The 26,441-nt window shown below is 44.6% G+C and overlaps 1 protein-coding gene across 2 annotated transcripts in view; it reads left to right on the plus strand.

Annotated features, from left to right (window-relative positions):
- The window catches only part of Ca10 (carbonic anhydrase 10), a 474,608-nt gene that overhangs the window by 441,570 nt on the left and 6,597 nt on the right, over positions 1-26,441 (plus strand). For both annotated transcript variants that reach the window (XM_057776888.1, XM_057776887.1), the window contains exons 6-7: positions 9,273-9,368; positions 13,408-13,480. In XM_057776888.1, coding sequence (XP_057632871.1) covers positions 9,273-9,368; positions 13,408-13,480 — 169 coding nt within the window. The remainder of the gene's footprint in view (positions 1-9,272; positions 9,369-13,407; positions 13,481-26,441) is intronic.

Here is a 26,441-nt window from a genome sequence, read left to right on the forward strand (position 1 = left end):
ATTAAAATACTTTAGCAGATACTCATATTGCTTTTAACTTGCCAAGCACCATGGCATGAGATATGTCATTATATTTAGGTTATCTGACTCTGTGGTTTGTGGGCAAGCTTTGGAAGGGAAGTTTGCCAGTAGTCAGCCATGTGATTGCTGGAAGAATTAGATACCATAGTGAGAAATACTTGAAAGTGGGTCACTGTTCACTGTAGTTTTGAGCTCAGTGATCTATATCAAAAACAAACTGATGCCTGATCTCTCTCTCTCACACACACACACACCTCCACACCTCCATTGTTAACTTTCCATTGTTCTTAAAATTAAGGCCATATTATCATTGGGATCTTTAAGACTGAGTGTGGTCTGTCCCTATGTTTTTCTCCTGAGTCCCCAAGCCCTAATTAATGACCCCTAACTTCTGGTGTCTGACACTTCCTCTGCTCCATCTTGCCCCAGGGACTTAGCACCTCCTCCCGCTGTTTAGATTTTTCCTCTCTGTGTGCCCAGCACTTTGCTTGGCACACAGCAAACACACGTGGGTGTTGCTGAGAGGGCAAATGAAAGGCTTGGGTGGTGGCAGCCCTCAGGACAGGGATAATTATTTTATTTGGTTTTGGTCTGATTTGAGCTAGTCACTATTAAATGAAGAAGACAGAGGTCACAAAACGGAAGTCGGGAGAACTGAGGCTGCTCTTGATCTACACACATACATCACTGGATCACAGTCTCATTCCTAGCCTCCGTCTCTGTTGATAAGTCCAATCTGATGCCACTGCAACCCGTATACAGCCCTGGTATAAGTATGCTACCTACTGGGACTTTGACTTATACAGGCCAATTCTATCTTCTTTGAGGGATGCTCAGCAGACAGCATCCTAAACTTCCTCTGAGACGTGTTTATATTTTAGAAGAATCATGAAAACTTGCTCCTAAAATCTCCACGTTTTCTACACAAAGACCTTAATGTCTTAAAGGACTTTTTGGCTTACCAACATGACCCATTGACCAATGGCAGACACATCATTTACATTCTGGTACCTAAGCAGGTACAGTAGCACATGCTTATTACCTCACTTACCCAGAAAGCTAAGGAGCAAGGCTCACTGAATACTAGGAATTAAGTTCAGGCTAAGCAATATAGTGAGACCCCATTCCAAGGGAAAAAATAATGAAATAGAATATGTCTCAGACTTTGTGCTTAGCACTCTAGTCTTCTTTAGAGCCAACCTACGTGGATAGATTGTGTCTGTTTAGTGGCTGTGAAACTGGCTGGTGTGTGTTCCTACTTATTAAATATCACATTTTGGGCAATTAAAGTGTATAATCAAGCCTGGCTTTGTGAATGCTTTATCCAAATCGTTCTGCAGCTTGACTTGGTTGAGGGATGATGTTCCTGAAGCCCTGCTAACAGGCATTAGGAAGCAAGTCACCTAAAGTAACTACAGAATGGACAAGTGAGGGGCATGGCAAGCTGAAGGTCAGGTTTTAATCCCTCCTCCTTCTTCCATGTTGGGACTGACGGCCAGGCGCATATAAGGCAGGTAGTCTTGGTCTTGCCTTTGGTGTGCATCTTCTGTGAGCATTGATAGTCCCTGCCCTTCACCAAGTTGTGTCCCTTTCAAGTTCAATTGCATCTAAAATAACAAACCCATTGAGCCCATAGAAATAACTTCAAGAGGGCAAAGCCTTGAATCAGAGTCCCTGGGGTGGCTTCACAGTGACTCGGGGTGTCACATTGCTGAACCTTTCAAAGCCAGAGAGGTAGCAACCGTTTCCCCTGTGTTTGAGGGGTGCAGAAACTACTCAGTTCTCTCAAAAGAGCAAACTCCTAAGACAAGTTCTTCCCCAGGAGTGGGAATAACCAAAAATAAGCGGTCCCACTGAGATGATAATGGTTCTCTTTTCTGTTTCATTCAACCAATACACTAAATTTCATTGGCAGATTTCTCCAATAATGATGGGCTTTAATTCCTGGTATGCGCCCTACTTGATCGCAATGATTATTTTAATATAACATTACAATCGGCTAATGTTAATATAAACTTTTCGTATGTAATTATGAGAGACAGTGGCCTGTCTGGCCCTCAAAAGTCTCTTGGAAACGTACTTGTAAAGTTACCTTGCTCTTGACTTTTTGTAAGTAGAAGTAGGGAAATGATTCTTGACTTAATTCAAAGGACCTATGTAATACCGGACTCTAATTAAAACCAAGTGAGCCTTCATTCATGCTAACTCCTTGAGCTCTGAAATATCTATCAATATCTATCTGACATACATGATCTGGACATGCCAATAAGATGGTTTTCCTCCAGAGACAGTCTCTTCTGCGGCAATGATAATGACCTGAAGAGAGGCGGGGCCCTAAGACTATGTGTGCTGGTAGCACTGCTGGTTTTATAATACCAACTACAGAAAGAAGCTACTAGCAACATCATCTTGGTGGTCAGGTGGTAATAAGGCAAAATAGGAGATAAAAATAAATCATCTATACACACTTCCCTAAAAAAAAAAAAATGCAATCTAAACATGTCGATCACCTGATTTTTTTCTAAGTAGCTTTGAAGTGGCTAAACCCCTCATTTTCCTCGTCTGAGCTTCGGCAGCCAGGCGTTTCTAATAAGAATCATCACAGCACCCATTTAATGGGTGTGTACTCTGGACCAGATGCTGCGTTTGAAGCTCGCTTTATCTCGTTCGTACATTTGATCTCATTTGCAAGCTGTGCTATTTAATCAGCCCCGTCGATCCTTGGGCAGCCGTGCTGCAATCACGTTTTGCATGTGAAGAAATTGAAGCGCAAAGAGCCTAACCTAGGACGCGAACCCAGGGTATGCGACTCTAGAACAATGGGCTGTCTTTCCTCACACCCGGTGCTAGGATGAGTCCGAAGTCTTGGGAATATGGGGGCGGGAGGAGGAAAATAAGTGAATACAGAAGAAAGGATGGGAATAAGGAGTCTCTAGCTGCTGGACGCCACTCTGGGAAACTCACAGTAAAATCAGACGAGGTTCAAAAAGAGCTCTCAGACCTCACCTTTTAATCCTAGTTGGTACCAGCCTCAGCCCAGAGGACACGCCTAGAAGGATGTAGATGGACCCCTTTACAGGAAGCACGTCCTGCCTCAGTTTTCAACAGCTTTGCTATTGAGAAACAGAAGGGCTATAGATGCTTTGGGGAAAGGACCACAGAAGGAAAGTTAGGCTTCTAAAAGCAGCTATTTTAGAATAGGGGTGAGCACCAGGGGAGTGCACTAATTCTTCCATGGTAGCACCCCATCTGTTGTGATTGTTTGCCTAGACCCTGCCTGGATCCTCAAGAGGATGTTGATAATTTTCCTGTTTCACTCTTGTGACGATGCTCAGATGCATCCTCATTCTTCTAAAAAGAAGCCATGGCACAGAGGGACCAGGTAGCTAGCCTCAGGTTACTCAGACAGAAGAGTTTCTGGATAAGCCAAGCCTCAAATTTTCTTGCTCCATCCTGCACCCAAGGGTCATACCCTGCATTTGTTCAAACTTTAGAACAACTCACTAAAAAATATCATGCCTTAAAAATCTGAGTAGTGATCCCTCCTGGGGGAAAGATTCCTTCAGTCTGGTGGTTTACATTGCCGTGATACTTCTAGGGTCTCCAGTCATCGAAATGATGGATGTTTCATGTCCTTTGCAGCTTAATTGCATCCACATGTCTTAGGATACAGGAAGCCATCATCACAGGCAGACCCATGATAATTGCCAAGGCTGAGGGTGAGAATGTGGCGGTGGGTAAATATCAAGCCGTGCTCTTCTCTGCAGAGTCTGTGCTCTTACACAGAAAGACAAACTTGCTAATGACTTCTATAAATAAGTTCTCGCGTATAACTGTTGTTCCAGCAAAAGCTGCTGAAATGTAATCTCCCCTTCAAGTATAAAACACCTTCCTTCTCTCTTTACTGTTTTATGGGGAGGTGAAGTGGACCCGAATCGCTGTTCACTAGCTGTGTGACCTCTCTGTGCCTTCTTTTTTTATTTTTTATCTTTGTCTATTTCGGGAACAAATGGATGCGCCGGGTGAGCGCCTCGAGGATAGGGGATCTATAGACTGCATCTCTGGATTCCTGGGGTCCAGCCCAGGGTGGGCACCTGGGACCTCAGGACTGACGGAAGTAAGCTCATTTGAATTGATGGTGCTTTGGAAAGTTTAAAGGACTCTAGGAACATAAGAACGGCCATTACACGAGGGGAAGGGGCAGACTCATGCTTACTTCCTCCCAGCATGCACTCTCTCCCCTCTGTACATAGTCACTGGAAAATGAATGCTTTGGAAGTTCTTTGCCCAGCTCTCAACTTAAGCAAGCCATAGTGGGCGAACTATAACCACAAACCCAACCCAGCCCACGGTGTGCTGCATAGAAAGTTCTCTTGGAATCTAGCCACACCCATTCTTTCCTATTTTCTCTTTGACCACTTTAATACTAGGAAAGCAGAGTGAAGTCACAGTGGCAGATGCCCCACAAGTCCCTCGGATGAAAGATTCACTGTCTCACTCATGGTTTTAAATGCCGGCTGCCTGCTAAATTACCTTCAGAGCCACTAGGAACATGTTCCCCCCTAAAGCTCTCACTTCATCCAGAGCGGGAACCATGCACCGAGTTCTTCCTCAGTAGGTAGTACTTTCCCCTGGGTCCTCAGGAAGACATACTCAAAGATAGGATGCAGAAGAGGGAACTGTACGCACCTAACCCTGATTTCTACAGGAGCCTAAGGCTCTGTTATCTACTGCAAAAGTAAACATAGAACAACAGCAAGCATGGTGACAGATGGCTACTGAGAGTCTAGTGCATGCCAGGCCCTGAGCTAAATGCTTTTCTCCAAGCCCGTGAAATCATAACAATGGTTCCAGGAAGCAGGCAGCTTTACAGTCCTTATGTAAAGATGAGAACCTGCGTGACCCAGGTGCTCAGGGATGAAGTTAGGCTATGACATCTACATAGTCTTATGAGGATACTAAAGGTCTTTTTCTATTTAAGTAGCATTTTTTCATTTGTTTTCCATACCAACCAGTTTCTCCCCCCTCTTCTCCTTCCATCCCCTTCCTTTTTCTATCTAACCCCCCCCCCCCATTCCCTCCTCCTCTATCTCCATTCAGAAAGGACAAGCCTTCCATGGGCTTGCTCAAAGCAGGGCACATCAAGCTCCTCTGCTTACATCGAGGCGGGGCCAGGTAATCCAGATACTAAGGGCTTTAACTCCCTTTTGGGATACATGTCTGGAATTCAGAGTGCTTCTCCAGTTTGGCCAAGCAACCCTCTCTTCTTGCTTCTCACGACATCACATTTTGCGTCTGATCATGGCCTGCCTTGCTTCCTCTATCCATTTTACAGTAATTTCTACCTTGTCATTGCTGCTATGGACAGATACGGTGCCGAGTTCTAGCACTCTGGGCATGGTTCTTCGCCAGATGAAGCTTAGAGTCTAGCAAAAGATGTGAAGAACGAATCATTCTCACCACAAATGTGGAAACGGAAATGTGATGTGTGTTCCAAGCCAACAGGACCGTGAAAATTAGTTCTCAGGGATGACCCTTGAGCCGAGTTCTAAAGGGGGCTCACAAATAAAAATCAGATAAAAAGGGGAGGGAAAGATATATGAAACAGAAATAACAGAGTAAGCACAGGCTGTAGAGAAAGGAAGAAGTGCGGTGTGTGAGGTGAAAAAAGCTGTTAGTCCATGCTCACCACTGAGACATTTAGAAAAGTCAGGGCCCAGCCCAGGGCTGGGCTCACATTCAGGCCTTTACCTTATGGGTGGTGGAAGCCACTGAGTTATTACAGAGGTTAATGTGGTAGCCTTGTCATAAATGCTGTCACAAGGTGACTCTTTCAGGTTTAATAAGGGACAGAGTGCCACAGAGAGAAAGATCAACTAGAGCGTGAGCATCAGGCCTGAGAGATGCGTGGTCACTCTCCCAAAAGTTGAGTGAGAAGCACTGGTCACATACTGGTCACAGGCTCGTCACACACTCCTGGAAAAGGAAATTATGCTCCATGCCAGAGACTGCTCATAGCCGGACCAATGACGGGGCTAACTCAGAAGCCTACTCACAGCAAGTGTTCATTCAGCAAAGACAAATACCTGGGATGTAGTTCTAAAGCTGAATTTCAGCATGGAGCTTGGAGAAAGTGATTACTTTGGTCTCCAGAAAATTCTGCAATGTGAAGATAGCTCTGCATCTGATTGTATGAGTCTCAGTGCAAGACCAACAGCCTGGAAACCATAGGCATGAGACCCTAGCACCACCTGAGCCTCTGAGGCTCTCCACGGACTGTTGCTATCCTGCCCAGCTTCTCCTCTACCATGCTTCCGATGAATTATAAATCACCATATTGCGATAAGCAAGACATAGACCCTCTCTGACCTGAAGTTTCTTCACGTTTAATAGAAATGAGCTAGTCTTATCTTAGGCCCCTTCTAGAGCTCAGACTCTGAGCAGTAGAATGATTCATTCAGCAAGCATTTGCCAAGCTTCACACTGGGCCAGATTCCATGGCAAACGTTAGGAGCAAGGTGATGAATAGCATCCATTCCTGGAGATATTTACCTAAAGGTGGGAACAGACACAAAGCCAATAGTCTAGAAGTAACATGCTGTTTGAGTGTGAACTCGAACCATAAGACCTGGGCACCGTTTGCCACCCTATACTTCCTTGACCAAGTGATAAACCAGAATTGTGGTGTCCCTGTAAATCAAAAGCAGATCATGAGATGGAGTTTTGAGAATTAAATGAGATGATATTATAGCCAACATTTCTCTATGCCTATGTCCAATTTATAAATGCTATATGTATAAATCTCAGCTCAAGGCGAATCTCTGGAGAAGGATGCCCAAATCCATTCCCCAAGCTCCCAACATAGCATCCCTTGCAACATGCATCACAGTTGGATTCCTGCATGTATTGTAGATGATCAGCGCTCAACCAGACTTAATGGTGATCATCAACAAAGCATGGTGATGACAGTGATGATGCTGGTGACAACTAGTTTTGACAGTGATGTTCAGCTCCCACATGCCTGTACCAGGTATTGATGGTTTGTATCTATTCTGATAACCAACGCCCTGTAGGCGCTAAGATACTTTGAATTTTCAATCGTCATGAGTTTCCTAAGAAGTTGAACCAGCAGAATACATTGAGATATTTATAAATGGAGATTCATTACAGCATCTGGTCCACCTGACTACAGTGGGGGAGAAGTCTCACCACATGGCATCTTCAAGCTCAAGAACCAGGGATTCATTGGCATGATCTCACTCAGTCCAGGTCCAAAAGTCTGTAGACCCATAAACATTTAAGTGGTGTTTGCAGTATGAATCCTAGTCCCCAGAATCAGGATTTGTGATTTCCAAGGACAGATAAAGATGGATGTCCCAGCCCAAGAAGAATGAATTTACCCTTCCTCTGTCTCTTTATAAACAATGGACTCTTAACAGATACAAAACCATGTTTGAAAGGCTACATATATTCTTCTCAGTTTATTAATATAAATGCTGATCTGTTCCAGAAACATCTTTACAGACATACCCAGAAACATTTGCAGCTATTTGGACACCCCTTAGCCCTGTGAAATTGGCACATCACGTCAGACATTGCAAGCTAATTTATAATCATAATAAATTCTGGTTAAGAACACGATGGAAACAGAGAAGGGCAACATCACCAGTGTCCTAGAGAAGACGGGCTGATGGATGACTGACATAAGGAAGAGTAGGCAAGACCTCCTCTTGTCTCTATCATGACCCTCTAGGTGTCCAAAGAGATCTTTCAAAACTGCATCTGGGTCAGTTTATTTATTTATGTCTTACTGATAGTAACTTCCTGCTTCAAAGACCCTCACCAAGGTCTGCAAAGTCCTGTGTGAGTTGGTCCCACCCTGGGCCACTTTTACCCACCCCTAACCATCTGCATTGCTTATTACTGCCTCAAACCCTTTGTATCCTCTATGCTCTGTGTGACTGACAGGCCTCCTTCCAGTCTCTCCGGGCCTCTGTTGGTGTTGCTGTTATTGTTTCTAAGATATATCTCGTGTATTCCAAGCTGGCTTTTATCTCACTAAGTAGCCAAAGATGATTTTGAACCCCAACCCTCTTGCCTCTACCTCCTAAGTGTTAGACTTACAAAGCTCAGTTTATGTGGTGCTAAAACTGGAACCCAGCAGAAGCAGAACACTGCCAACTGAGCTGTGGCCACGCCCCTCTATTGTTCCTTTAAACTTTTTTTTTTTTTTTTTGCATGTGTATAGCTGTCTGCTTTATAAGCAGAGAAACCTGTCTGGGAGGGCCTACAATGAGCTGTTCATTTTCCCATCATGTGAGCCAGGGTTAGCTAGAGATGAGAGAAATGGTGTTCACAGTTACACTTTTCATATTGCTATAAAATATTGTTTAAAATCATAGCCATAAGACACATCTTAAAAGAGACCATCACACTCACATTTTATAGTAAGTGATTAGGTCTACAGTGAAAGGGTATAAAACTTGAACACAAATCTGCAATGTGCTAATTTGGGTATATATGCATGCCATGTTCAACAATGGGAATTTAGAAAAATAAGGTAATAGAGGGACCCACTTCACCACAGCTCAAATCTAGGGCTCCTCTTGCTGCCCTCATCCCCAGTGCTTGCTGCATAGAACTTGATAGCCAGTCACTGGTTCTGTTAGAGAAAGGGAAACAAAATTTTGCATAACCAAGTGAACCGTACAGGTTGGCCCGCCATGAGACAGAGCCATCCACTAACTCTTCCAAAGAGTCAAGCATCCTGAATACCTTCAATTTCCCAAAGTGGGGCTGGGTCAGGGTCTATCAGTTCCCTGCTCACTCCAAGACTACTGGGAAGATTTATGCACTGCCTGGGCAGCTGTTGGGGCTGCTGGGAGAGGATGTCCACACCTGAGGACCGTTGCGTTTCCTAATAAGGAAAATCCAATTAGCGCACACTTTAGGGGAAATGCCCTGGGAGGGAGGAAGACCCAGATGGACACTGATCTTATTAAAAGAACTCTTGTTACCAGACCGTGTTTGCAAATTTGTGTAGCTCATATGGTCATATGTGTGCATGTACACGCATTGTACACACATAGTTTCTATTTACACCCCCCACTGAAATGTTTTCAATTAAAAACGTGTGCTTCCTATTGTTCTTTGGTAGGTTTGCAGTTCACCCTTGCATTGGAGGATATGCTGTGCCTCACCTCTTTTGATGTTGAATTGCTGTTCTTACTCTTGATTTTCCTTCCTGCCAGGTACAACTCATCCACTATAACCACGAGCTATACACAAATGTTACAGAAGCTGCGAAGAGTCCAAACGGATTGGTGGTAGTTTCTATATTTATAAAAGTAAGTCTTGCATTCTTTTATTCTTCTTGTCATCCCCCACACCAACCAGAATATCTGTCTACAGTCTCTGTTGGGAATAAAAATATTTAAAGAAGTAATGTCAATTAATATCTGTACCTAAGAAAGCTTCGCGATCTTATGATTTTTATAAACATGGATTCACCAAAGATTCAAGGCTATTTAAGTAAGATGAAGGAGTGATAGGTTCCATTTCAGAGCTTCAGGGCCTGAAGGTTTGCACAGCCTCTGTCCTAGAGAGAAAGCTGGTGTTAGGGACAGGCTTCAGGCCATACCTACTAGTGTGGACCAAGAGTGCAGTAGCAGGAGAGGAGCTGGAGTGCTGATGGCCTCTGGGACTGAAAGACTGCCCAATGTCTGCTGCCACCAAGAGAATAAGAGAAGTGTTAGATGTCCCTCTCCGGTAGACCCTGCACTATAACAAACCTCCAGGCTTCCCCACAACAGCTACAAAGTTCACCTTCCTTTCCCACTTGAATGCTGATTTATAATCCTGGCCAGTAGAATTGAGAACAAGTCCCCATGTTGACTGTATAACCTTCAGATATCCAATAGGCAAGAACAGTATGAAATGTCCAACTGAACAAATTCTGATTTGTTTTTTTGATTTTCCATAATGTTTTGGCAGATATAAAGGGATGTAGATATACAATTTTTAATAAAAAAAGTAAGATTTACTTTCCAACTGTAAAAAAGTGTTTGCTTTTTTTTTGTTAAGTATACTATGTTAGTTACAAAGTACCGCACTGTGCTAGCTGCTAGAGAGGTTTGTGCCCAAATCATTAGAGAACATTGGACCAACCAGAACTTGGACTGCCGTGAAGAATTTCAGTAGAAATTTAGAATTCACCACCAAGGAGTTGTAACAGAGCTCTTGGAGTAATGGGGTCCCCAGGGACCCCTTAGGCAATAGTTCCCCCCAAAGCAGACTCCGTGCAACAGGTACTGGTCGTCTTTCCAGACATCATGCCTCCTGCTAAATTCCTCACCTTCATTTAAGCCAGGCCCAATTCATAGCATTCATAACAACCCAACCAGGAAAGACACCCAAGTCCTGCCTTGCTGTAATATTTATTAGTTATTCCCATATTCCTACTCAACAGCTCTGGGAGAGGAATAAAGGATGAGAAGAGAAAAAACAACACTTAAACACCACACACTCCCAGCCATATCCCCCTGGTACCTGCAAGCTGGGAGCAAATTCTTACTGCAGTTCCAGTTACGATCCAGACCATCCATGTCGTCAGCCTGGTCCATGCACATTGTGAAGCCTAGGGATGTGTTACACATTGTCATGTGACCAGGAATCACTTCCTGTTGTGGTTTTCCCCATGCGAAGTCTCCCATGAGTAATATCCAGAGGTCAGTGCGCCTTTCCCAAGTCCCTTGAAGAGCATCTCAGTGTCAGTTCCTGACTTTGCCGTCACTTGGCTCCAAGTTTCTAAGTCAGCGAATGCCATACTGGAAGCTCAACCATAGCACAGCTGACAGTGACTGATGTAGTGACTGGCAGCCAACTTCCTCCACGGCAAACTGCTGGTGTTTCACAAACTCATGCAAAAATTTGTGCTATGCTGAGGTCCCAACCAACAGTCAGGATTGCAGGGCATGGTTGATCCCCTGACGTTTGGAAGGACCTTAGTTAGAACCTTAGGCTAGTAAGGGACAGTGGCCAGCTCCTGAATGTTCTCAAGCCAGTTTGAACCCTGAGGAGTTTCTCCTTCTTTCCTTGAGCAAACCTGAACCTTTCTGGCTCAGTCTCAAAATAAACCATAGCATTCCCTCTTTCTTCCCCAAAATTAATGCCCAGATTTTCAGCTCCACGGTGAGCTAGCTGTGCTCTGGCTTGTCATTCACTCGTCTCAAAACTCCAGCTGAGCATGTGACAGAGGTCCATCCCCTGCTAGACACTGGTACCCAGAAATGAGATGGACTGAATCCTTAGTCTCTAAGGATGTACAGCCTCTGATTGTCATCAGGCCTTTTTCTGATGCCCCTGCCTCCCACTTCCAGCTCCCTGTAGGTAAGGCAAGAACACAAGATGAGAAGTTCCCACATGAGTGGTTCAACTGAAGAAATGTCACCCTGACCAAATCCTGCACCAGAGATGGCTAAGGGTTTGGTGGTAAAAGATTGGGCTCAACAGTTAAGGATGCCCGTTGACAAGCCTGATGACCTGAGTTCAATTCCTAAGATCTGGGTAAAGAGAGAACTGACTCCCATGCATTGGCCCCTGAGTTCTCCACACTCACTGAGACACAAGTGTGTGCTCACACACAATCAATCAATCACTAAATCAATAAGAGAGGCTTGTTTCCCCTTCCATTCCATGAGCACAGGGAGCTGAGATTTGGCTATAGTTGCTGTTCGATCACACGCCATTACCCCCCCACTTAGCTCATTTACATCAAGTACTTATTTCATCCGCTCACCCACACCACTGCCAACGCACTTGTGCCCACAAATCATCTGTGTGCACTTTGGAAATACTTTAGTAATTTTTAATCACCTCCAAGGGGAGGGCTGCTCTCAACAATAGTATTGTTCAGTTTGCCGGGTACCAGGAACTCAAGGCACCCGGCAACTGAGACCCATTGCAGGTTCCCATTCCACCAGACACCTTCATGGCCCTGTGTCCCAGAGCATATCAGTACAAACAGGAGAGGGCTCCGAGGTGGCCTTTCAATGCTAAAGAGTGTGTCACGAGCAGAATTTGGCACTAACACTTCCAGGGAGCGGGAGTGTTCAGCTTGGGACGTTTCCCCCACTGGACATGGAATTTTGCCTCGTAGAGCATCGTCACCAACCAAGCCGCAGTTAGTTGTGTGTCTCACTACAACACACCCAGGGAACTATGCGAAAAGAAAGCCAGATGGAGACAAAATAAACAGTCTGTGCTTTCTCCAAACTCAAGTTACCTGTTGCTTATCTAATAACAATGATCATCTGCTGTGATTTTTCCCAAACCTCGGAATAAATCAGATTTAAAATGTTGATATGTCACAACACCCGATTAGCAGCTGAGATGTAAATTGCAGAGCTGCGCCGAGCAAGGTGGGAGAGAAATGACTAAGATGAACAGCGGCGCGGGGAAAAGACTGAGTCAGAAGGGGGTTGGGAAGGAAACTCCACAGCCGCACGAGGCTGCCTCACAATCAAGGGCGTTTCTCTGACCCCAGCCTGCCCATTGCTTAGCTGCCTCCCCCAGAGGAAGAATCTGGATGTGTAAGAGCCTAAGTACAAAATGGAAACTCATCTCTAGTGCAGTGTTGTTTAGCCCATTATACTTGGTAAATATGTATGGGGTAGATGGTGGGTGAGTGGGTGGAAGATTGAATTTTGTGGTTTATAATATATTCATATGATAAATAAGCAGTAGAATTACAAGGTTCTCTTTTTCCTCCCTCTTCTGGGACCCTTATTCTAGAGTCTCTTTGTACTTAGACAAATGCCCCTTTCATGACATTGCATTTCATATTCCCTGCTCAAAACCCTTTGATGGTTCCCCATTTCTGAGGAAGAATGTTGAACTATATCCTATTGTGACATTCAAAGCCTGACATGGGCTAGCCTCCCACCCTGTCCTTCCCAATGCCATTAGCTCCAAGTACACTTCATACTTGTATGAGCCTTTCATGAACAGGTCGTCAGCATGGATGCTTTTCCTTCTCTCCTTGCCTTTCATTCTTTCCTCTATTCTAACATCAAAATACTTCAGCTTCCATTCATCCTTCCAAACCCTAGCTCCCCTGATTCCCAGATAGCAGGTGGTCCCTCCCTAATGACTATCAGAGCTCTCCCTAATCCACACGAGGATGGTTTGTTTATCTAGCTCTCTTCCTTCTTGAGAGGAGGTGTCCATATAGAGTAGAGTGTGTGTCTCTGATCTCTGAATTCCCAACCTTCATAGATTTGGACCCATGGTAAGCCATCAATATGAAGGAATGAAATAATGCGTGGAGGTGTTTGCCCTGGGAGAGTGACTGACACCCAGTTGTTAATACTTTCTCTTCCCTTATAGGTTTCTGATTCATCAAACCCATTTCTTAATCGAATGCTCAACAGAGATACTATCACAAGAATAACGTATAAAAGTAAGTTTGGCTCAATTTCCTTTCCAGCAACTGTTCTACAAAGGGTAGTCCTGTCGGAAGGCAGGAAGCCGGAACTGATGATCTCTGTGGGCTCCTTTCTGCCTCACGATCCTTTAACTCTGTAGAAAGTCACTCTAGAGAGTCAGGGTTGGCTAAGAAGCAGCCCATTTCAAGCACAAGTCCCCAGAGTGCCTTTGTCATCCACACCTGTCTAAGGCAATAACGATTATGATGATGTGGTCATCGTTATCCTGCGGGTTGGTAATGAGCTCAGGGATTCTACCGGCTGACTGACTCCACCACGTCAGCTGTCTGTGTAGCTGGGGCTTTGCCAATTATGTGATGAAAAAAAAAGCCACCTACCAGGTACTTTGAACCCAATATCGACCTTTTCAGAACCACACCTGAACCAAGTCCGATCTCCTTCCAGAAGGAGGCTGGGCAGCATCTTCCTTCGTCCCCGTACCTCATGGATCTGTAGGGTTCTGCCAGCCTCCCAGCCTATCAGATCGCTTCATCCTAAACTTATTAATCAGAAAGGAAGGAAGCGTGCTGAGGTCAAGGAGGAAGAACAGAGAGGGTAAACCTAGAAGTCGCAGGACTTGGGGGAACTGTGTGAGGCAGCACATATCAAGAGATGGAAAGGCAAGATGGGGAAATCTCAGGGGCATCTAGTTAAGAAGAGGCGGGAAGCTGGAATTCAAGCCTTGGCTTTGACCTCTGTTGAGGAGGCCTCTCACTTTAATGATGCTTCTTCATTAACGAAGTGAAAAAGTTCAACCCCTGGTTTTGGAACTCTTAAAGGTCTAGATTTGTGAATCAAACAACAGGTAGATAATGATTTCCAACAATAGAAAAAGAATATGTGGACATTGAATCCGCACATCTCCCAGCCGAGTGCTTCCCTGAGCCCGTAGCTCAGCTGCACCCGCTGATTCTGCTCCACTGTGATGTGGAAGAGAAGGCGGGAGGACAGTAAAGCGATCACTGCCCTCTCTCACTGGCTGCTTTCTTCATCCCATACCTTCAGTAGGAATGCAAAGATGGCTGAGATGCTGGTCCTCCCGACAGGGGGCTCACCATCAGGTCACTCCCAGTGGAGAGGTTGAGCAACTGATGGGATGACATGCTAGTGACTCTGAGATCACTCCACCTCAATACACATCCCCTACAAGACTGACTTAAATCCTCTCCACACACAGCCATGCCCTTCCTCATCAGTATTCTTGTAGAGTTCTCTCTAAGCACACGCTTAGACTGCTCAGCTAAGGGAGATATTTCTGTCTTGTGTGTAAATAGCCCATTTATAACTGCCTATAAAAGATTATTATTCTTTTAACTTTTTTGATTAAAAAAGCATGAAAATTAGATAAAATGCTTTCAAGTAATCTTGAATTTGCAGTTTAGAGACCGTGAAAAGCCGTGAAATTGCACATTAAGCCCTGAAACACAATCTGTCTGATTTCCACTGGCATAGGGGATCATTAGGGGGTCCCTTGCTCCCCTCCCCCTACACCAGTCTGATTAATATTAAGGGAAGTGGCCACTGACACAGAAGGAAAAGCAGAGTAAGGGAAGAGAGAGGAAGAGAGAGAAAAGATAGAAGAAGGAAGGGAGGGAAGAAGACAGGCAAGCTGAAAGAGGGAGTTGAAGCATTCAGGCAGAGAGGCAGCATTACAAAGCTTGGTGAACATTGAAGGGACTCAGAAGAGTTCAGAGAGGGGATCTGATCCCATCAACCCGTCATCTCAGTTACTGGAGGAATGAAAGGTCTCCCTCAGTCACAGGAACAGGCAGCAGTGGGGCGGGCAGGAGGCAGGAAAAGTGTTCTAGGGCCAAGTTTCTGTGTCATAGGGAGCTTATGATGTTTCCATCCCTGAAGCAGAAACAGAAAGAGAAGACAGATAACATTCTCTCCCCCATCCATCCCTCATGCTCAACACCTCCCAAGGCCACAGAAAAAAAAAAAAAAAGAGGGTTAAGCCAGACACCCTGGACTGCATTCTGAGACACGATAATGGGTCCTATCATAGCAGATGTTCTAAGGGAGGTGTCCCCCATGGTGACCTTTGTCACACACCTGAAAGGAGTTTCACCCCCGGGATAATGATGGCTTGATACACAGAACTGGCCCGGGACTTTGGCAGAAAGGGATTGATTTGCTCAGCAGGAAACCACAGTTCTCGTCTCTCCAGTTTAATTTCCTACAGCCTCCAGCAGGGGAAGGTTGGCCCCGTGGCAGGAAGGAAGTCTTAAAGGATCATCTTCAGCAGACAACCTAGGCATCTCCCCACCCCCAAGCCTCTGTAAGAGGTAGCAGGTTTACTGGTATGAGCCTGCAAACTCAGGTCAAGATGTAGATGATGCTACATGCTTGGGGCACCTATTATACTACCCTGTTCCCACACTCTTAAAGGAGACACACACACATACCATCTTAGGGTTACTACTGCTGTGACCAAACACCATGAGCAGAGAAACTTGGGGAGGAAAAGGTTTATTTGGCTTACACTTCTTTTTCACCATTCATCATCAAAGGAAGACAGGGCAGGAACTCAAACTGGGCGGGAACCTGGAGGCAGGAACTGATGCAGAGACCACGGAGGAGTGCTGCTTACTGGCTTGCTTACAATGGCTTCCTTAGCCTGCTTTCTTTTTTTTTTTTAATATTTATTTATTTATTTATTTATCATGTATACAATATTCTTTCTACCTGTATGCCTGAAGGCCAGAAGAGGGCACCAGACCCCATTACAGATGGTTGTGAGCCACCATGCGGTTGCTGGGAATTGAACTCAGGACCTTTGGAAGAGCAGGCAATGCTCTTAACCGCTGAGCCATCTTTCCAGCCCAGCCTGCTTTCTTATAGAACCCAGGACTAACAGCCCAAGGATGGCACCACCCACAGTCAGCTGGGCCCTCCCTTATTAAGCACTAACTAAGAAAATGGCCTACACCTAGATCTTATGGAAGCATTTTCTCAACTGAGGTTCCCTTTGCTCAGATAACTTTAGCTCTTATCAAGTTGATGTACAACTCTCCAGCAACTCCTCATTCCTTCTATTTCAAGCACACTACCCAGGAACACCCAAATACATCTCTCCCTGATCTCTCAGCCACCCATTCCACTGCAGAGCTCCCATCTGCCCTGCTCGCTTGGATGGAGTATCCACTCTGCACTGTAGTGAGCATCAAACATTTAGAGGTGATGTGGAATGGGTACTCTGCACACCCCAGGACCAGTGCTGTGCATGTAGCACTTTAACTGTGTGGTGCTCACACAAGCTTTCTACATGGGTATGTCTGCTATCCCCAGCTCACACATCAGACCAAGGTTGCACAGAAGTAGTACGTAGTAGGTACCTAGGTAGTCAGTGAGTTCTATATAATGAACAAGCGCTTAGCAGTGAGTGTTGACTGCTCACTGCTATATGGGCAGGTTAGTCAAGATGTCTGTGCCTGCAGGCACAGGTCCCCAGGTCAGTTAAGGAAGAGGGATCCACATGGCTTTCATCTTTCCAGCATCAGAGGAACACCCAACAAGTATCTTTGCCCTCAGCCCATGAATTCATGTAATACTATTCAAGACTTGGTGTTTAAATATACTCACAGAGACAGAAGAACCACTGAAGTTTGCTGGATGCCAGCAGAGCTCCAAGTTCAGTCTCGAGGGAATAAGACAGAGTGTAGTAGAGCAAGGCACTCAGTATCCTTTCCTGGCCTCCTCATGCATGCTTATGGACTATCTCATACCTGCACACACACACACACACACACACACTACATATACATATTCCGTACATATAGAGAAAATGTGTACTGTGATTATTTGATTTAAAAATAGGCTAGGGAAAGGCCGGAGAGATGGCTCAGTGGCTAAGAGCACTTGGTCCTCTTGCAGAAGACCCTGATTCAATTCTCAGAGCCCACATGGTGGCTCACAGTCATTCATAACTCCAGCTCCAGGGAATTCAGAGCCCTCTTTTGACTTTTTTTTTTTAAACCACCAGGTGTGCATGTTGATTTCCATACATACATGCAGGTAAAACTTTCATACATACAAAATAAAATGAATAAGTCTTAAAAAATTTTTAAACAGACTACAGTGTGGCAAGGGTGAAACAGAAAGTGGCTACAGCCATCCAAACAATGGGCCAATGGCATTGATGGTGACCAGGTCAATTGGGAGAGGATGGTAATAAGTGATTGGATATATTTTAAAGGGACAGAAGGAGATTTCTTGGTAAATAAGATGTTTAATGAGTTAAAGGAAACAGAACCAAGGATTCCCAAGAAATTTTTAGCCCAAGCCACTGGAAGGAAGCTATTTCCATCCCGGAGATGGGGAAGACTCAGATGAAGCGTGCCTGCGGGTGGGGAGGGGATTGCAGATCCTAACACGTCGTGCTTGGGTTTTCTATTAGGTATTCAAGAGGAGGGGTGGTGTAGGCAGTCGAATAGATGCGTTGGATTTCAGGAGAGAGAACCAGAGTCGCAAATGTGGAAGGCATCAGCATCCAGATGGCATTCAAACTTGGGTGAAGTCACAGAAGTAAGAATAAATACAGGAGGGAGGCGGGACAAGTCCTCACTTCTGAAAGGGCAGCTCAAATCTTCATGACTTGGAATTGAAACCACGTCTAAATATATATCCTTGAGGCCCCATTATGGAAAAGACTCCTATGTGGCCATCTTACCAGTCAGCTGAGGAAATGCAGGGAGGAAGGAACAATCACAGAAGTCAGTTGGCACAGGATGGCAATTATAGAGATAGTCCACTCACCTGAGTACAGTATGGAGGACAGAGGTAGAAGGAGTCTGAGAAAGAAGGAGTCTGGGGAAAAATGATTCTTTCAAGATGCGATATACATTTTACAGTATATGCATATATATAAATATGTACATGTGTATTTTACAGTGTATACATACACACATGTCCACACAGATGTGTGTATATATATTATATGTATGTATGTATATACACTGTAAAATGAAGTAAAGGTACTCTTGCCAAAGTAGGGGAGAATTTTGGAAGCCATGTTGGTAAAGGCCATCATTATCATGGGTGACAATGCTTTCTTGTGAAGAGATAAAAAGGAAGGGACCTGGTGTATTGTTACTTTTCTCACTATGGTGATGAAATTCCTGACAGAAGCAACTTAAGCCTGGAAGGCTTTCTTGCAGCTTCCAGGATACCACGCATGGTGGGGGAGAACTCGAGACAGCAGGAGCTTGAGGCGCCTGTCATGCCATCCGTAGTCACAAGAGGCAGGAGACGAGTGCTGTGCTAAGCTCTCTTTCTGCTGTTCTTCCGGGACCCCAGCCCATAGAGCGATGCTACGTACATTTAGGGTGCTCTTTCCTCTTCAATAAACCCATCCTAGAATGCCCCCACTGGCATACCCAAATGCTTGTTTCCGTGATAACTTTAAATCCCATGAAGTTGGCAACTAGGATTAGCCAACCCACTGGACTTCCATCCTAGCCCTACCATTGACTTTGCTGGTTGACTTCAGATGAGGTTAACAACCCGGTGGTACAATGGCCTCATCAGGAAGCTAATACTAAAAGGGCTGGATGAGGATTGACAAAGATAATAGCTCAATTACCTGGGCAGTGATTGGTATTAACTCAGTGTACAGTATTTCGGGGTTCCTAAACAGTTTTACGGTACATGCCTGTCGAATCCAGCTCCTGGATCTTGGAAGGCAAGTCACTGTGCCAACAACAGTTTATTCTGAAGGCAAGCACAGCATGGGACATGAAGGCAGTGATGGAATATGTTCACTTTCAAAGAAGCACACTTGACTGTGGTTGGATACAGGTAGTGCACACAAGGGCTTCGTGAGATGTTACTGCTTTCCATGAGAACTTGAATTTTTTTTAATTATTGTTTTGTGTGTATGGGCATTTTGTCTTCGTGAACGTCTCTGTACCATGTGAGTACAGTACCCCCATAGGTCAGAAGAGGGTATCAGACCCCTTGGAACTGGAGGTACAAAGCCACCAGGTCTTCTGGAAGAGCAGCAAGTGCCCATCACTTCTGAGTCATTGCTCCAGCCCCAGGAGCTTAAATTTCATACATCTGAGTAAAACTTGTAAAATATTCTCACTAACCAGGACCGACAATAAAAAAAGACCAGCCTGAATTAATTTCAGGCTGAATTTAAAATGTCTTCTAAAGAAAATCCATTTTATTAAAGTCAAATTCTGCTTCAACAAAGTGAGGGTCAGGACTGGGAGCCTGACATTGAAAAATGGATTGTCGGAAAGGGTTTTCTTGAGGAGATATTGGTAATTTAGCCTGAAGTATTTTAATTTTTAATGCACTGTACTGGGATGATATTTATATGCCTCTATATTCCTTGCTAATTAGTTAGCAGACATGGCACCTCAGTTACATAAAAGGTAACATTTGTATCATCTTAGTACCACTTGATTTCATTGAACCAGCACTTTTTTTTACAGTATCTTCAATAGGCAAAACTAATGATTAATGGATTACAAAGAACCTTCTAGAATGGATAACAAGGAGTGGTTACCAGAGCATTGCTGCAAACGAACACTTGCTTCTCAAATCCTCAGACAGTGTGTTATTCTGCAGGCTTTATCTTCCTTCATTTGCCTGTCCACATTTGTTATGACTTAGATATCAATCATCCCCACAGACCTGAACGTCTGTGTGTTTCATCCCCACCTAGAAGTGTTGTTTAAGGAGGTGGTGGCATTGTCAGGAGTGGGGCCTCAGTGGAAGAATTAGGTCACTAAGGATTATTGCCCAGCCCTTGTGCAACCCCGACCTCTCTGTGTCTTGATGGTTGAGGCAGTGAACCCCACCACATCACACTCCCTGCTATCCCAACTGTAGCCACTCCCACTGCCGTGTCTTTCCTCCCATGATGGCCTGTAGCCCCTCAAACTGTGAGCTAAAAGAAATCCTTTCTGCCTTAAGTTTTTTTCCCCCAGGTATGGAGTCACAGTGAGGGAAAGTCACTAATACAGCACTCGAGTCATGGATGGAAAATACAAATGAGAGATTCGATCTAAAAAAAAGAATGCAAAGGGCCACCAAGTCCAAATATGAAGCCATCAGCTTTCTTTGTTAACATGGCTCCTCCAAAGCAATAGAGACACACCAACTGGAGGCATTTAGAGGAGAGCTTATAAACACGGCATTCAGCACACAGAACAAGCTCTGAAAGGTCTTTTAATTAGCCTATTTATAATTTCAGGTTAGTCAAACCTCCCCCCAGATTCCCTAGTAAAATATGGATGTGTACGCAAACACAGACTAGCCCGTAACTGCCTTCGTCTTCACAGCTCTCAGGGAAAGTTCTCAGCACAGCTCCCCCGGGGAGACTCAGTATTAAGCGTGTTGACGGATCACAAAAGAGCATACGCGCATTGCTCCAGGTGCCTTTCTCTATGCTTAATTGAACATGTACTCTCATTGCAGAGGAACAGACTTGGGAGTGTGTTCGCATAATGGAAAATGTTGCACACCACTTCCCATGCTGCTGTCTCGGTAGCTCCTTGTGGCAGTGAGGAACGGGTGAGGTGCAGCTTGCCTCCAAGAAAGCGGTTCTCAAGGGCCCTTTCCTTCATTTGTTGTTTGTGTAAACCAAAAAAATTATATGACTTTATTCTATTGCAATTGCCTTTTTCTGTTTCAGTTGAATTTGCCTCAGATTACAAGGGGGTATAATAGTATCCAATATACTCAAATTGCCTCGTAGTTCCATATTGATCAAAACCAGTATTGATCTTTGGAAGTATGAGACTATTTTCTCAGTGGTATGGTCTGCTTTGAATGGGAGCATATAAGCAAGAAGCAGATGATGCTGCCTATCAACAATGGTCTGTGTAAGGCAGCCCCGTGCACTGGTTAAAGCACCCAGTGGAAGTTCAGACTGAAGAAAGAGTCCCCATTGTGTCATCTGAAACATTGCATCACAATGCATTTTACTTGAACAAAAAGTAAGAACTCAACTGGGGACGTCTTACTTATAACTATGAGAACGCCATATGAGGTAAATCTAAGATTCAACATAGTGTGCCACCAAACCAAAGGCACAACTGTCAACTTCAGATCAGCAGAATTCTATACCTGTTGATCTTCCAACAGTGATCTTCCCGTCCTTGTAAATCTATGGCTGACACATTAGCAATGCAATGCTTTCATGCCACAACCTTGACCTACTAAAGATAAATTTGGCTGAATAAGTTTGTTGACGTTGAGAGATGTTTCATGATCTATGAAATGTTTTCACCTGAAGAAAGCCTTAGAAATTATCCGCAACTGCCCATTGTTCCAAGTAAGAAGAGGTTATGCAGGTTGCCCATGAAGAAATAGTAAGCTACTGGCAAACACATAATTAGAACTTCCACTTGAATTATGACTCCTGACGCGAAGTCTGAAGCTTTGCCGGCTATAAACCATTTTGTCATAAGAGAAATCATGAAAAATATTCCCGAAGCTGGGGCTGAAAATTTCTGACTTACCTCTAGTTTTTCTGGAGTCATAGTTCCTTTTGTCTTAGTTACCTTTCTATTGCTGTGATCAAACACCATGTGCAAGATGACTTATGGAAGAAAGAGCTTATTTGGGGCTTACAGTTTCAGAGGGTTAGAGTCCATGACCCACGTGATGCGGAGCTTGGCAGTGGGCAGGCAAGCATGGCACTGGCGCAGCAGCTAAGAGCTGGCGTCTTGAGATACAGCACTAGGGCAGAGAGAGCTATCTGGAATTAGAGTGAGCTCTTGAATCCTCAAGTTCTCCCCTCAGAGACACAACTCCTCTACCAAGGCTTCACCTCCTAAGCTTTCTTTAACAGCTTCACAAACTCAGGACCAAATGTTCAAATCTATGAGCCCCTTCTCACACAAACCAGCACAGCTGTCGAACTCCCCAAGCATCTCCCATGGAGGGAGAAGGTATGTGTAGAAGCACAGCCTATCATCCTCAAATTCCAAAACTTAGAAGAAGGAGAACTGCTTCCATGTCAGTCCTTGAGGCAAAGTGGTCCCAGTCATGAGGGCACTGTTAATGTGCATTCACGCCAGTTTCAGCAGTGGAATTATGAGCGTACATGCAGCTTTGATATGGAAACATGACATCACCACGGAGCTAGAAACAAGGCCAACAGTCTAATCCTGAAGTCTGTGTGTCATGTATGGGGGATGGCAGGAGTGCTGCGGTAAAGTTAGCGGTGCAAGCTGAAGGGACACTTCCCCATCACCTGGTCAGTGCTGGCTATTCCTTGCTTGGTCTCTGCTCAGCACCATCACCATTATATCCAGTCATTTAGTCTTGTGTTTACTGAACGTTCTTTGGTATGATGGACCTTCAGAATGGGATCCACAAGAAAATAAGAAAACCCTTCCCCCTGAGGTTTGGTGGGAAGAATCAGAATAGCTAAATAATTCCTGGCAAGCAAATTCATCTGGGAAAGTCAGAGTTCTGGGTGTGACAGGGAGTTTACCAGGGAAGCTGAGCAAGGACACTGTAGGTCACAAAGGGGACACTAATGTTACCCAGCATGGCTGAGTACTTACCTGGAGTGAGCCTTGTGCTAGATGACACTTGTAAAGCCTGGTCCTATTTGTTCAGCTAAACACCTGTGACACAAGTACTGTATACCGCAGATATGGGAAAGAAGGCTCTTATCACCTGTGGCTCCAAGGTCATACAGATGCAAGCAGCAACATCATTCAAACTTGGGCCCCAAGCACCAGATTCTTCTGTAGGGGGAAATTAAAAGATGAAAAAGAGTGGTAGAAGGAGCCCAGTAGCAGCTGATGATCCCAGGAGGGTGGCCACTGAGTGTGGTCATTGCATCTGACAGAGAGGTGGCCAAAAAGAACTTTCCCACCAGGACCCTAGAAATTGGAGTATCAACACTGTGGTGTTTTGTAAATGTCCTGATACCCCGTGAGGAGAATAAACACATAAACATTGCTCTTTTGCTTCGAGCTTGTACCCTTTCCTCAAATATGGCAGCTGCATAGGGCTGGTCTAGTTTCAGGGAAATATAAATGTTCTTTATCTTGGCTCCAGTTATGCCTGAACTATCATTCATCTCCACTGCATCCATCCTTCCCTCCTCCCCACTGCCCCAAATAAAAATAAAATGCAATAATAGCAGCATGCTAGAGTACCCAATACGCTCCTTGTACAAGCTTGGTTAAACAAATCACCTTGACCTTTAATAGGAATGTGCTGAATGGTTCCTTCTCTCATTCAGTATGTCAATCATCAGGCCAAACTGCCATCAGAGATAGCCTCATTATGTACAACTCTGATCAGGCCATCCCTGGCTCCAAACTGCCTCCAGGCTCAAGTCCAAACTCTCAACCATGTAGACAAGGGCCTCGCGGATATGGCCTGTGTTGACCCTGCTAGCCTCATTTCCCATGATACTCCTCCATCTACATTGTGTCCACACTCAGGTTGTCTCTAAGTACATAGCCCTCTAAACTCCCTCAACACCCTGTGTCAGTCACAAACTGGTTACTTCCTGTCATTTAAGATACAGTTCAGGGCACCTCCTTCATTCATTCTTTCCCAAGTCCTGTCCCCCCCCCGAAAAAGCCGACAGCCCCTCTCTGGACTGCACATCACTGTCTGTGACTCCTACCTGTATTCGCCTAATTATGCCCGGCTCGTCTGCTCCACACTTGGTGCTGGCACATGCTCAGGGCCTAGGAAGGGTCACAGCCATAATGAGATGGATACCAAGCATAAGCTTATTATGTTATATTATGTTAGTGTCTGATGACACTCAAGAGGACCAGCAGGTGTGTGTGTGCTGTGGACATGGTGACTTTGTTATAGGAACTTCTCAGGTCACAGTACAGACTTGATCTAGGCAGATTCCAGTTGCTCCTTCCCTCTTTGGCTTGTCTTGGGGTGTTAGTGTTCCCATGGAAAGTGTTAGTTTCTTCTTAAATGGAAAGTTTTTAAAAGTGGTCAAGTATGGTGGTATACACCTGATGAATGCCAAGAAACACTTGAGAGGTGGATGATTAGTGGATCAAAATCAGTCCAGGCTGCATTACAGAAGAAGAAGAAGAAGAAGAAGAAGAAGAAGAAGAAGAAGAAGAAGAAGAAGAAGAAGAAGAAGAAGAAGAAGAAGAAGAAGAAGAAGAAGAAGAAGAAGAAGAAGAAGAAGAAGACTAGAAACAGTTAAGAGTATTTGCTGCTCTTGTTGAGGACCCAAGTTCAAGTTCATTCCCATCAGGTGACTCACAACTGCTTATAATTCTAGACTCAGGGGATCTGATGCCCTCTTCTGGCCTACATGCACATCTGCACACATATGTATGTAAACACAGACACATAAGTGAAACTAAAATATTTTTAAGAAGGGAGAGAGAAGGGGAAGGAAGAAAGAAGAATGGAAAGAAAACAGATAAAGAGGAAGAGAGGGAAGGAGAAATACTTCATCAGTCAGTGAAGTTTCTCTCCAAGCCCAGGTTGCCTGATCTCTCTTCGGGCACTGATGGAGCCCTGGAAGGATTCTTGTACCACAGTAGAGTGGGAAGGGTTTAGATGGAGCAGGTAATGGTAGATTTGTTCAGATTATTTCAAACTACTAGCTTGATTGATCTTCTCACATATCACAGTCAAGGAACACTAAAACTAAAACCTCCTGGCAATATCTATGTTCAGAGAAAATTTGAACAACTCCTAAAAGGAAAATGGAGGTGTGTCTTTACCTACAAAAGTAGATTGACAGCATGAATGCCTACAGCAGTAGACAGTGCAGTCATCACCCTGGCTCTGTCACCTACATATGAATATTGCCATGTGCTATCTTGGTCTTCAACTGGAATGAGGCAGGCACTGTATCTCCCCTGTCCATTGCTGTAAAATAGGGGCCTAACGGTGGGCCCGGCTCAAATAGGTTCTTAGTGACTATCTGGTGAATTAATGAATGGCTGTGGCTTGCAGGTCAGGAAAACTGGGTTTCAGTTCCTACTCTGCTAGCACCAGCTTCTTCTATGGCTGTGAACTTTGTCTCTCTGGTCTTTATTCTTCCTATCAGTGTGGATGTTTTACTATATCCCTGACTGATGTGGAATGCCCCTCTATATGCTGTGAATATGTTTTATTATCATTGGTTAATAAAGAAACTGATTTGGCCTATGGCAGGACAGACTATAGCTAAGTGGGAAATCCAAGCAGAGGTACATGGGGAAACAGGGAAGGATCAAGAAAGATGCCAGCAGCCACCGGAGAAGCAAGATATGAGGTAACACCATGGTCATATGACAATACATAGATTAATAGAAATGGGTTAATTTAGTTGTAAGAGCTAGATAGTAATAAGCCTGAGCCATCAGCTCACTTTTATAATTAATATTAAGCCTCAGAGTGTTTATTCAGGAACTGGTGAGTGGGAAAGAAACCTTCAGTTACACTTGATGCATCTGTCTGAGTATGAGATTCCAGCTATGTGTATACAATTTCCCTTACACAGTACTGCACTTAAATGATGACATCAACCACTATAGCGTTAGTCCTTTCCCACTGGGCCTTGGATTCATCCAGAGAGACTCTGGGAGTGTGGCAATCTCATCTCTTTGCCAGCCAGGCTTTGGTGCCCTACTGAGTACTCTCCGGGCTCCTAGACTGACCATATGGTGGGTGTTTACAGCACATTGGGACATTTACCACCTCTGGAGACAGATCTACAGTTCCTGGGGCATGGAAGCCACAGTAAGATGGGATCAGGGGCTGAGAAAGACACGAGGCTTGGACAGGTGGTCAGGGAACACAACATTGAGAGACAGAAGCAAATAAAAGGTTAGGAAGCCAGAGGAGCTACAGAACCTGAGACAGCGAAGCCAGAAAGATAAAATGAACTGCAACGTTTGGAAGCTGAGAGAAGAAAGCAATAGTATTCAACAAAGAAAGGGAAATAGGAAAGGTAGCATATATCAAAAATTTTAGATCCTA

Source organism: Chionomys nivalis, chromosome 7 (genome assembly GCF_950005125.1).
Source record: "Chionomys nivalis chromosome 7, mChiNiv1.1, whole genome shotgun sequence".
NCBI lineage: Eukaryota > Metazoa > Chordata > Mammalia > Rodentia > Cricetidae > Chionomys > Chionomys nivalis.